General features: G+C 39.0%; 2 protein-coding genes across 3 annotated transcripts; both read left to right on the top strand.

Moving 5' to 3' along the window:
* The first annotated feature begins 807 nt into the window (after nt 1–807).
* Nucleotides 808–3,242, top strand: LOC130996642 (pentatricopeptide repeat-containing protein At2g36240-like). Of its 2 annotated transcripts, XM_057921936.1 has the most exons (3): nt 814–1,672; nt 1,739–2,835; nt 2,938–3,242. In XM_057921936.1, the coding sequence occupies exons 1-2, from the start codon at nt 1,258–1,260 to the stop codon at nt 2,701–2,703; spliced, it is 1,380 nt and encodes a 459-aa protein (XP_057777919.1). In that variant the 5' UTR covers nt 814–1,257; the 3' UTR covers nt 2,704–2,835; nt 2,938–3,242. The 2 variants fall into 2 exon arrangements, with proteins under 2 accessions (XP_057777918.1, XP_057777919.1); XM_057921935.1 differs by having other exon boundaries at nt 808–2,835.
* A 20-nt stretch (nt 3,243–3,262) lies between these two features.
* LOC130996639 (uncharacterized protein At5g03900, chloroplastic) lies at nt 3,263–11,323 on the top strand. The gene is made up of 13 exons (XM_057921934.1): nt 3,263–4,000; nt 4,103–4,210; nt 4,287–4,387; nt 4,505–4,585; nt 5,527–5,599; nt 5,689–5,754; nt 6,695–6,781; nt 8,840–8,905; nt 10,181–10,323; nt 10,390–10,476; nt 10,570–10,633; nt 10,756–10,899; nt 10,982–11,323. Exons 1-13 carry the CDS (start codon nt 3,602–3,604, stop codon nt 11,123–11,125), a joined length of 1,563 nt encoding a protein of 520 aa, XP_057777917.1. The 5' UTR covers nt 3,263–3,601; the 3' UTR covers nt 11,126–11,323.
* The last annotated feature ends 1,738 nt before the right edge of the window (nt 11,324–13,061 follow it).

The raw sequence follows: 13,061 nt of genomic DNA, 5'->3' as shown, positions 1-13,061 counted from the left end.
CGCATGGGCAGAGAACCACCATGGCCAGAGATCTATCCGCCGCCACCACCAGCGCCCTCTTCCTTCCCTATTCTCTCCCTGTCTCTGGCGACAACCGCACCACCCTCTGTAAATATGTCACCCCACCCCAACAACCAAAACCAGAAATCCCTAAATTATTTGAGCAGATCTGCCCGCGGTGGAAGGCAGCGCAGGAGGAGGTGCGAAGCGGCGGTGGCGTTGGAGTCGGTGAAGACGGAATCGCGAGGCGGCGCGAGTTGCGTTGGCGGCGGAGACGCGAGGCGGAGCAGGAGGTGTTGGAGGCGGTGGAAGGTGGAGGGGTGAGATGAACGGTGGTGCGGAGGTGTTGGAGTCCGGCGCAGTGGTGGCTCTGTTTGTTCGGCCGAAGAAAATGGTTGTAGAGGCGGTGAAGGTGGAGAGGTGGGAAGCGGTGGAAGAGGATGGCGGTGGAGGCGGCGGAGGTGCGAGGCAGTAGAAGGCGGTGAGATAGGGGGAGATGATTTTCAGATGGAGGCGGTGAGAGGAGAGAGGGGGAGATGATTTTCAGACGATTGAGAGAGAAGATAGAGAGAGGCAGGTGGGGTTGAGACGAGAGAGAGAGAGAGAGAGAGGGGGGCAGATGGGTTGGTTGGTGGGAGGAGAGAAACTTAATTAAATGCTTAATTGAGTCCTAATTAATGCCAAAAAAGGAAAGAGGACTTGTTACGTGAGACGGCTCAAAAAGGAATACGGGACTTGAATATTGGGACGGAGGGAGTATGAGTTAAGAGCTCAATTCAAATAAATTAGTCCAGCTAACCTTAGCAAGTGCTTGAACCGCTGGAGCAATCAAACGGCAGGGACCGCACCACGTAGCGACGAACTCAACAAGGACAGGACAGGTAGAGTTCAAAACGACGTCGGAGAATTGATTCTCGTCAATCTCTAATTCTCTATTAGAAGCGGCGGCGGATTTCTCCGGTTTCGCAAGCGAATCTTGCTGCGGTTGCAGAATAAAGAAAAAGAGTATAAGAGGAGGCGGCATTGTAGGCGGTGTTGGCAAAGGCGGTGATTGCAGGGCGGGAGAGGTTTGGAAGTTGGGGCGAAAGCGATAGCCATGTTGGAGGGAGTGAGAGAGAGAGAGAGAGGAGAGGAGACGGTTTTTGTGGATTGATGATGTAGGCTTCTCGAATCTGGAGTCCTTTTGAGTGGCGCTCATTTTCTGATCCCTAAAACATTTGGAGTGTCACCGACGGAGCAACCAGCACACACGGCGGCATGTCGAGAAACACAGCCCTCAAAAGATTCTCCAAACCCCGACACCACCCTGCACCACTGCAACACCCTGACCTTTCACCCTCCATCTCCGCCCTAACCTCCCCCACCACCTCCGCCACCGCCCAAACCCAATTAACCCGCCTCACCGCCTTCCTCCAATCCTCCCTCAGAAAACCCGCCGTCGCCATCACACCACAAGACCTCCTCCACTTCTTAAAATCTCGCCTCCGCCACCACCCCACGCTCAGCCACCTCGACTTCCACCTCTTTCGCTACGCCGCCACGCTCGATTCGTTCCGCCATGATCACTTCACGCTGGAGTACATGGTGCGCACTCTCGTATCCACCTACCGTCTCGATTCTCTCTCCTCGCTCCTGGAGTTCATATCCTCCAACCCCTGCCCGTGCTCCGACGGTATATTCTCTTGCCCTAGAATTGAGCCTATGTTCAGCGTTTCAATTAGTTCATTTTGTAGGGCAGGTAGATTTGATGATGCACTCCACGCGTTTGATATAATGAAACGGTTAATCGACGGGAAACCGAATGTTGCATTGTATAATATTGTGATCCATGGTTTTGTTAAGCTCGGGAAATTGGATAGAGCTGTGGACTTCTATGGAACAATGCTTAGGAATAGGGTAAATCCAGATGCAGTCACTTTTAATATCTTGATTAGTGGGTATTGTAGGAATAATAAGTTTGGTTTAGCATTGGAGGTGTTTAGGGAGATGAAGGAAAAAGGTTGTCTTCCAAATGTGGTCAGTTTTAACACACTGATCAAGGGTTTCTTCCGGGACGGGAAGGTGGAGCAGGCGGTTGGAATGGCTCGTGAGATGACCGAGCTGGGGTGTGAGTTCTCGTGTGTAACGTGTGAGATCCTGGTTGATGGACTGGGTAGAAGAGGGAAGGTGATCGAAGCAGTTGATTTGATGATTACCTTTTTGAGGAAAGGAGTTTTGCCAAAGGGGTTTGATTATTTTGTGTTGGTTGAGATGCTTTGTGCCAATGGGAACATGGAGCGGGCGTTTGAATTGGTGAATGAGTTGTGGGACAATGGTTATGCACCGAGCTTGATAGCTTGCACGACGTTGGTTGAAGGTTTACGTGGAGCTGGTAGGACTGAGAAGTCGGTTGATCTAATGAGAAAAATGCTGAATGAGGGCATGTTACCAGATAGTGTGACGTTTAGTTGTCTTCTGGAAGATATGTGCAACATGGGAGGCGCGTTGGAAGCAAATAAGCTGAGGCTGCTGGCTTCCAAGAAGGGTTTGCATCCAGATGGTATGGTGTACAGGATTTTGATATCAGGTTACGCGAGAGAAGGGAGAAGAAAGGAGGGGGAAGCTCTGGTGAATGAGATGTTTGATAGAAGATTCATACCTGATATTGCGACTTACAATGTGTTGATGAATGGCCTTTCCAAATCTAAAGGTTCTTTCGGTTGATGCCAAGAAATCTCAACTATTGGTTTCTATATTCAAGTTTTTAGAAACCAAATCTATTGGAAGCCATAGTCTATAAGCCATGAACGAAATTGCTCGTCGCTTTAGAAGCATACATTTCCCTCATGTTAAAAGGTATGTGTTGCTAGGTTGCAATTCTTGATTGTCTGAATTTTCTTGTCCAACACCTGGAACTGCATTGAATCTATTTATGATATTATTCCAACTATAATGCAGATCATGGTTCCAAAACTACCTCACTGCTGCAGTTTTAGGCTATGGCGGAGGTTGAATGATGCAGTTTCTGGCGATTATATCTTTACTCTGATGGATTGAGTTGGAATTTCTGATTATCAATGGAGATGGACTGGTAATCGAAGATTAAAAGTTATGCAAAACTGAATTTTGGGATGGGTGTGAATCGCCAAAGGACTCGTTTTTAAGTCTATGTATTTGTTTGGTCTCTTATAAAATTTCTTGTACGCATTGTAACTAGTTTATTTTGAATTTCAAAGAAAAGCTCGAATTTTTAAGTGTACAAAGATTGTCCACGTTAAGGGACTAAATGAAGATAAAACAACTAATCCTGTCATTATTGATGGAGATATTGGGGGTTATAACCTAAATCGGTTCATGAATGAGTTAATTGTAGAAAGCTTTCATAGATGAAAAGTATCAGAAATTTGAAGCTGCTGCAAAAACAAGTAAATATGTTACAAATATGAGGGTGAAAACGTGAAATGTTAGCGACTTTGACACCAGGAAAAATAACGATCTTCATCTACGGCGCTCATACAATATATATTCCACTACAAAAAATCTCCAAAAATAAAAAATCTGTCATCCATGGCCGAAAATCCAAGCACAAGGCAGTGACAGGCGCAAAAAAACTAAGTCATTTATGGCGTCTATGTCCGCCTGCTTCTTCTCTCCAACTCCAAAAACTCGCTCCTTTACCCTCACTCACAAACCATTTAAGCCTTCAGAATTCCTCTATTTTACTCCAGCTCCCACCCGCCCGACCAAATTCCGGTGCGGCAGAGCCTCCGGTTTGGTAATTAGGGCTAGCAGTAGCAACAGCGCCGGTGTCGATGTCACCACGGTGTCGGGGATTAGGCCCGGCGGCGCCGTCGAGAGCGATAAGCTGCCGACCGACGTGCGGAAGCGAACCATGGACGCCATTGATTCCAGCGGGAGGAGAGTCACCGTTGGTGACGTGGCGAGCAAAGCCGGCCTCAAGTTGAATGAAGCTCAGCGAGCTCTTCAGGCTCTTGCCGCCGACACTGATGGATTCTTAGAGGTAATTTTTTCTTTTTCCGCGACCTTGTTTGTGGATTCTAGGTTGGGATGGGATGGGATGCTTCTAATTTGGAAGATTTTGATCATTAGTTATTTGTTTTAGGTGTCGGATGAGGGAGATGTTTTGTATGCTTTCCCCAAGGATTATCGGTCCAAGCTCGCTTCCAAGTCGATTAAGATCAAATTCGAACCTTTGCTGGAAAAGGGGAAGGTACAGTGATTTTGTTATACGAGTAATTCTGGTTCGTGGTGATATGTTTTGATTGGATTGCAATTTTGGGTGGCAGATGGCAGCTGAGTATGTAGTGAGGGTTTCCTTTGGGACGGCTTTGATTGCATCTATTGTGATTGTTTATACTACAATTATCGCTATAGTCTCCAGTAGTCGGTACATGTCTTAATCTATGCATGTGCATTACTGAGTTTCTGAATATAACTGCTTGCTTATGCAACCTTTATGACTTACTTTCTCATTCCACTTTCTGCTTTTCATGGCTATGAACAGTGAATCAGATGATCGTGGCAGACGAGGAAGATCTTATGGCTCTGGAGTCAACTTCTTTTTCAGTCCGACGGATTTATTTTGGTAATGTCTCTCATGATTTATACCAAAATATATTGTGAGAATAGGGGTTGATTTAATTTATTGAACTGAGGTCTTGGAAGCTAGTTTATAGTTGTACTTTTTGTTTAAAAATTGGTGCAATGTTTCTCTCTGAGAAAAGCTTTGCTTATGATAATGGATTCTGGTTTTAGTTACATCATGGAAACTTACTTTCTAGCGCAGCGCTAAACATTATCACATAAGAAGTTTTAAGAGATTAGTATTTTTCATTTAGTTATTGGACATTAAACTAATATGTATAACACATATTTTCTTCTTTTACTTGTTAGAAATATATGTTAGTGCTTTGTACGCTGTATGGGCTCTCAGGAACCTTGGTTCCAGTTTAAGATTCTCATATTATATAACCCTTCAGTTTCTCTATCATGAAAGAAAACCATTTGGTCCATGAAACATTATCTTTATCTTTGACATTGAGGTTTTCATTAAGTAGGGACTGTTTATAGAAATTAAAACTGGGTAGTGAAGTTGATGGAGTTCAATGCAGAAAGGGTGCGGCTAAAAAGAAACAAAGAGTTAGTCTTCTAGGTCTCTTAGATTTGGTCCAATTTTAGCTTAAGTGTTAAAGAGGCAGTCTCAATGTTATCTTCCCATTAGGTTTTGTTATGCAGATGAACAAGGCCACTGCAACACAGGGTGAAATTCTTCTCTATTCTAGGCGACAACTGAAGTTCTTCTCCGTCTGACTAACAAGCCTACATTGAACCTGGATATCATATTATTTTGCGATTCATAAAATGGAGAAGACTGTAGTCAGTCTTTTCTTCTTTAATTGGATTATATTGCATTCTTTTTTCTAGAATAACTTATCTGGATTGGCTGTAAAATAACATGCCAGCTCATATCTGTGAATTTTTGGAGGCACCTTTGTGCAGATAACCCATCTCAGTTTCTCTTTCCAGGTATTGGGATCCAAATTATTATAGAAGACGTAGAGCAAGAGATAGTGATGGTGGGATGAACTTCATTGAATCTGTAAGGAAAAGTACTTTCTGATTGTAGATTGTATGTTTTGATTCCTTCCTATATTTTATAGACTAACTGTTGGTTTTCTTGCTTTTCAGGTTTTTTCTGTCGTATTTGGGGATGGTGATCCCAATCAGGGGATTGAAGAAGAGAGGTGGAAGTTGGTAATAATTGAGCACTGGTTTCAGTGGTCCGTTGCTTTGGGTTTTTAATTGCATCTGTTGATTTTATCTGAACTTCTTTACCTCATAGCACCAAATGGATGTAATTTGTTCATATTTTTTTCTTTTATGCGCAAGGCCGCCAATGTTTAGCTACTTTAAAGGCTCAGATACCTCTCGTATAAAATTACAGCTTGGAGACGCATCCCAAGTTATGCAACTATTATTTTACTCTAAAATGTTTTCCATATTCTAATTTTGTTCAAAAAAGGTTGATGAATAAAATGACTCTAAGTTGGAAACCTACCATACTTGTTGCCAATTGTTTGTCACTTAACATTTTAACTCCTGTTTAGATCATATATAAGTTAAATATGACTTTCTCTTTGCCTGCATCTGAATAGTCTTGAGTGGCCCAATGCTTTAGAGTGTTAGGGAAATCGTCATGATCTTTAGAAGCAGGAGTAGAACTGATAATTATGAGGGCAATGGTGTAGATGAGAAATTTGACATGGGATATAGGTGTCTCCCCGGAACAGAAGGCACTCTATCCTTTTCAGAACTAGAATCTAAAACCTGTATGTCACATACCTAATAGAGGAAACTAATGTAATTGAAGCCTATCTAAAGGTTGAAAATATGATTTGCAACTGATTACACTCTCAGGAGTACAAACACCAAAATCATGTAGCTAGCTAGAATAGATGTTGATCAGTCTATTTGTTGATGAGTTTGATTATCTGCAGTCAATCCAATTCTTCTTTTTTAGTGAATTGATGAATAGTCTGATATGAGCTAAGCTTTTATCTTTTCTTTGTTAAGCTGCTTAACCTTTCCTTTGGGTTCTTTTGTTTAAGTACATTCGTTCAGCTGGCTTCATGGGTTATGATCCTTTGTTTTCAAGTACTTGTTTGTGATAATTATGTTTTGCTAATTCATGCAGATTGGTCAATATATAACTTCTAATGGCGGTGTTGTGACAGCTGAAGAACTTGCTCCATATCTTGATGTGGAGACTACTGAAAAAATGGTACTGTTTCAACTTCACTTGCAATGATATAAAAGCTGGTAGTATTTTTGGCTCTTTCATCTTAGAAGCGTGTCAGACTTTTTACCTTCCCAGTTGAGAGTTGGTAGGTGTTGAGATATAAATCAAACTTGATGTATGTCATTTCATTTAACATTGAAGATTTGAATGGTTATTATTGCAGGAAGAATCAGCTGTACATTCACATATATATATATATATATATAGGGTTAGGTTCTATGGAGAAATTAATTATTTTCTGAAAGTTAGGAACGTTGAATGTGTTAATAGTTTTTGATGAACATAGCAATAATTTTATTGAACGTTTGGGGATCGAATCCTGGGGTGCGAAATTTTAAACAAATATATCTTTTCAACAAATACGCCCGTTCATAAAAAATTACTGACATGTTCATCACAATTATTGATATGTTAATCAAAATCTAGACAAGAGATTTATTCTTAATTCTGAACCGTTTGATGGATCATGATCAATGGATGATATTGTTTCTCACTTCTTTAAATATTTGTCTTTCTCAATAGAACTTTTCCTTATATATATATATATATATATATATATATATATATATATATATATATATATAGGGGCGCGCTCCAGTGAGACCCCCTATTTTTCGTGTAACATGAGTACAATGAATAAGACAATAATACTAATGAACAAAACGTATATCTAATGAACAAGATGTATATACTGATGAAAAATAAAATTTAAAAAATTCGTAATGAATAAGACATATATACTGATGAACAAGGCCTATATACTGATGAACAATGCAGTATATACTGATGAATAACAAAATTTAAAATATTCTGCTCCCTCCAGGATTCGAACCCTGTAAAAAAAAATCACCCTCCAGATACAATATCAACAATAGGATTGATAAAATAAACGCACCAGATCGTGCCCTAGATCTCACTAAAATTAGGGGGTCTCATTGGAGCGCCCCCCCCCCCCATATATATATATATATAGGAATGAGATCATGTAATACCAAGTTTTAGATAGTATGTAGTACCAAATTTGTACACACATTTTGTTTACGTGGACATAAACACGCGACACATGGTAGAGGTCTTTCAGGATAAAAAAATACATGGAGTATAGGAATACAAATTTCAAGAAAAAAAAAAAGAAAAAAAGCGTACCCGGTGCCCTCTGGGTATCCTGCGGCCGCAGCCCTGGCGCGAGTACGCCTCTTGCCACTGGTCACCGCTCGCCATTTTGATTATGTATATAGTTGAATACAAATATGTATATATTTAAACACAAATATGCATTAATAATTCTTAATATTTGTGACCCGGCGGCCTCACGGACTCAGCAAGAGCCATGTGTGCAACATCATGCATATTTGTATTAACAACATACATATTTATGTTTAGTTATATGCATATTTACGTTGTAATCAAGGCAGCTGTTGAGTGCAGCTCTCACCGTGTCCCTACGGCCGCCGGGTGCTTTTTTCTTTTCTTTTTTTTCTGAAATTTGTATTCCTATTTTGACCCTCTACGTTTTTTGTACTAATAGGCTCTGCCACATGTCTCATTTTTAGTGTGCTACATGTACAAAATGTGTGCTCCAGATTTGGTAATATATATACCTAAGGACATGATACTATAGGGAACTGACACTTTATATACAGGGGTTGGTTGTTGTGAAAACTGAGAACATTGCATCGAACGTATAAATATCCATCAACTATGAAAATTACTGCATTCATTGTGAAATTAACTGCGCTCGAAAATACATGAAATTTTCGTCCCTAATGGGATTTGAACCCTGGTGCTGCATTTATCCATCAAGGTGTTGCATTCACCATAGATCTTGGCTATTGAAGGTCGAATGGTTCTCAAGTTCACACTTTACTTAAGGGTTGTTATTTGAACTTTCTCCAATATACCTATATATATATACATATGTGTGTGTGTGTGTGTGTGTTTAGTTCTGTAATTTTGTTCTGCTGGTATTTGTTCATGTTCGTTTCTATTTCTCTTGAGGTTTCTTTCTTGCTCACTTTGTGTTATTTGTAAATGCTCCAGGATGATGACTCTTATATACTGCCTGTTCTACTGCGGTTTGATGGTCAGCCAGAAGTAGATGAACAGGTCAGCCTGATTTTTGGTTTCCTACTTTCGCAAGTTTTTATAGATGCATGTTGACTGAAATGAACTAGTGTAACAGTAGGGGGTGATATCTAATATGCTAGTGTAAGCTTTCTTTTCTTTATCAAGACTACTGATAATAAACCACCTTTAGTTTCTTATGTGGATTGCAGAATATTAACAGTATCGCCTCCCAGATTTTATAGTGGCAAATCAAAAAACAACCTTTTGGATAATCCTTAAAAGGCTCAAAGCTATCTTATGCTGGGCCAACTTAGAGGGTGTTTGGCTAAGCTTATTTTGAAGAGCTTATAAGCTCTTGGAGCTTATAACAAGAGCTTATAAGATGTAATTTTTAAGAGCTTATAAGTTGTCAAAGTGTTTGGATAATTGAGCTTATAAGCTAAAGAGAGAATTTTTTGCCTAGAGAGAGAAAATCGAAGAAAAATAAACTTGAATGATATATGATGAAAATAATAAATTATAGTTGAAAAATATTTGTAAAAGAATTGTTGCATATAAGATTATAAAAAAATAAGTTAGAGTAGAGGAACTTATTTTTTGGGGAGCTTATAAGCTCTTGGAGCTTATTTTTGGAGCTTATAAGCTGTTTAGGAGTTTATTTTGCCAAACACTTTGAAGGAACTTATAAGCTCCTAAGCAACTTATAAGCTGTTTTGAGGAGCTTATAAGCTGAGCCAAACACCCTCTTAATCTATAGGGGAGCGTTTACTTTGCGTGATGAATAAGATGCATGATTGAGTATTTTTATTCTCAAGAGTAGGATTTCTCCAATCCAGCCTTTCAATAGGATAAGAATCAAACAACACTAGCTTTAAATGATAGAAATAATGAAGGGCCTTGGGATATCCTAAAGTTTCAATCCATCTAAGTAAACAAGTGATTAGCCTTACTATTTTTATCTATCAAGGCTAATCCTTCAAAGTAAACGCTCTCTAAGGGAACATTTATTTTTGAGGATTAGCCTAGGTAGATAAAAATGGTATAGGCTAATCTGTTGTTTAAACTTTACTAAGATGGATTAGAACTTTGGAATATTCCAATGCGCTTGGTAATTTCTATAATTTGAGCCTTGAAAGGGTAAGATTAGAGAAATTCTTGTAATGAGGATAAAATACGTAATCGTATATCTTATCAATCATGAAAAGGATAAAATACTGTACTAGTTATAGTAATTCATTAAGCAGATACTGATTGCGCTAAATCAATAGTTCTTCTTTTTCCAAATGAAATAAATGTACATTATCCATACTGCAGGGAAATATTTTATACCGTTTCCCATCACTACAACGCACTGGTACTCGACAAAGGAGTGGGCGGAAGGAATACGTTGGGAAAAAATGGGCCGATTGGGTTGGAGAAGCTGGAAAGTACTTTAAGGAAAAGAAATGGAAATTCAGGTATTCTGTTTGTTCTTACTGTTTAGCTGGTCGATACCATGCTGATATTAATATTGTGTGCCACAGCAAAACTAGTGCTTCGGAGAGGGCAATGGCGATTGGTCTTGGTGGTCTAAATCTATTTGGGGTTATTATTCTTGGTACCATGTTGAAGTAAGATTCTTCTTGGGTTTCTTTTTGTGGGAATAATTTAAAACTTTTTGTGATAGTTTTCTGAGTTACTTCATCCGGATGTTTAACTTGAAGGAATACAAATATCAGCAGCAGTGGATTCATTTCATTTGTGTCTGAGATATTTCCCCTGCTTCAGGTATGATGTTGTTGAGCTGCTTTTTTATGTGAATATAACTAAAAAACGAGTTAGGAACGTGCCATGCTTTTCGAAGTGGATGGATGATTTAGAGGTGTGACATTGTTGCACCAACCTTGCAGATATATGCTGGCTCCTTTTTCGCAATTCCATTAATTCGATGGTTTTTGCTCCAAAACAAAAATGCCAAAATTATTAAAAGAAATGAAGCAAGGGAACAACGTGCGAGGTTACTGGAATCACCGGATGTTTCTTTGAGACGGAAGGTAGAGATTTGCAAAATTGAGTATTATAAGTATAAAATCCATTTGATAGTGTAATGCAGAGGTTTGTAATTTGAATGGTCAGCTTCTAAGCGCGCGAGACATGGCGCAAAGGACGTTCATCGGGCAGGACAGGATCGTTTATAGCACTGAGAGGGATTTGAACGAACAGGATTATGATTCCCAAGATTGGGATCGACGATTTAAGGAGCTTGAAAAGTCTGACTAGGCAACTTCTGGATGGAGTCTGGACTTTGTAATAGATGAGGATGTGCCAACAACTTCACCATAATAGATGACAGTTTTGTTATTCAATGCAAACCAAGTCGCAAATGCACTTGTCTCTTTTTCCTTCTTCATACAACCAAATATGTATTGTACAATAATCTGATTAGCCCGTAATACGAAATTAAATTTCACTTCTTCATCCCCCAAGGGGCAAGGGGTTGTGTGTAGTGTGGGAAGCGCAAACTTTAATACACCAATTCGTGTCCTAATTTGTTATTTTGGTCTATCCATCAATTCGTGTCTTAATTCACTAATTAATGTATTGACTTTATTAATTGTGGGTCTTTTTTTCCACTCAACAAATAAATAATATTATATTTTTTCTTATAACTTGTGTTCTCTTTTCCTAGGACACGAATTGGTGGATGGAGGAAGTAAATGTTTTAAACAGACAAAATTACTCATCAATTTTGATGTGTTGGTCCCTTGGCGTTTCATCAATTATTGGAAGGAGACGTTAGCTCGTCTACAGGAGATCACCTTTCGTGTTTCGCATATATATCGGGAAGGGAACGTCGTGGCGGACATTATGGCAAATCCTGCTAGACAGGAGGGCTCTTGGAGCAATGGAATTGCGGTCATTGAGGAAGCGGTCACCCGAGACATCACTACTCATAGCCATATTCGTCGCATTTAATTCTCGTCAGGGGTGATGGTGTTCTTTGCTGGCGTCGTGCCTTTCTTGGCCAGCACCGTGGCTACCTTAGCTCATCTCTGGGCTGTTCTCTCGCTAGCTTTTTGTACTTGTTTGAGCCGGAATTACTTGGGGACGATGGTCAGGCCGGAGTTCCTAAAGCAATTCCTTCCGCTCGTTTGCTTCTTCTGTACTGCTTCTGTGAGTACTCTTTTTCCTTTTTACGACTGCTTTCTCGTAGAAAGGTTTTAACGAGGCTCGGTCCATAGTTGGCGTCTTTGTTTTGTTCTTCTTTTTTCTTTTTTATAAAATACCGCCTTTTAATTAATTAAATTTTATTACAGGCCTTTAAATGTGGGTGAGGTTGGACGTCTATGATTAGCGACGGCCTGCATCATTCACAATTTTCTAATTCATGATTAGAGCTGGCCTGCATCATTCACATTTTTCTAATTCACAGTTGGGCGTACTGTTGAAAGTTAGTAAATTAACATGTATTGTAAAAACTAGTCCAAAATATATAACAAATTGTGTTTTCACATTAAAATTACAGCAACTCTGCTCGATTACAATTCGGTTTAGGAATTCAATTACAACAAATTTGAACTCACATAGTCACATTACAACATAATTCTTGAAGTCTGAATATAGATATTATTCATAATTATTTTAACACAAACAAAGTCCTCTGTCCCATTTTGATACTTCCTTATTATCACTTTCTAAATTTAAAATTACATTAAAATAACTTTAATTAATATTTACAAAAAATAAGAGCATAATTTATATACTCCTTCGTTCCATTACAATTTGTTCCACTTTCTGTAATAAAATATTAAATGTCACATTTCTTTTTTGGAAAAAAAATTAAAGGAATTTAATGAATCCACCCACCGTTTTTTCTCTATACTTACTTTTAAAATAATATTTAAATAATTTTCACTACTTTATCTACTAAAGTATCTACTAATTACACATGAACATTTAAAAATGAGATATTTGTAATGGGACGAGACGAGGGAGTATAAATTATAGTACTATATTTTTGTAAAATATTAATTATATTTTCTTAACTTAAAAATGAAAATTATTAAAGTAGAACGGCGAGAGTATTTAACTTTGAAAATCAAAACTCAAGAAGCAGTTTTTCCAGCTACTACAGACTTTCTAATACTTGAACCAGTTTTGTCTCAACAATCTTTAACCAGCTAGCATGCCAAAAAAGTGTTCCTAAGGGTCAAGA

Source organism: Salvia miltiorrhiza, chromosome 8 (assembly GCF_028751815.1).
Source record: "Salvia miltiorrhiza cultivar Shanhuang (shh) chromosome 8, IMPLAD_Smil_shh, whole genome shotgun sequence".
Taxonomy (NCBI): Eukaryota; Viridiplantae; Streptophyta; class Magnoliopsida; order Lamiales; family Lamiaceae; genus Salvia; species Salvia miltiorrhiza.
Note: the sequence above shows the minus strand (reverse complement) of the source record. Positions and strands in the feature narration are given on the sequence as shown.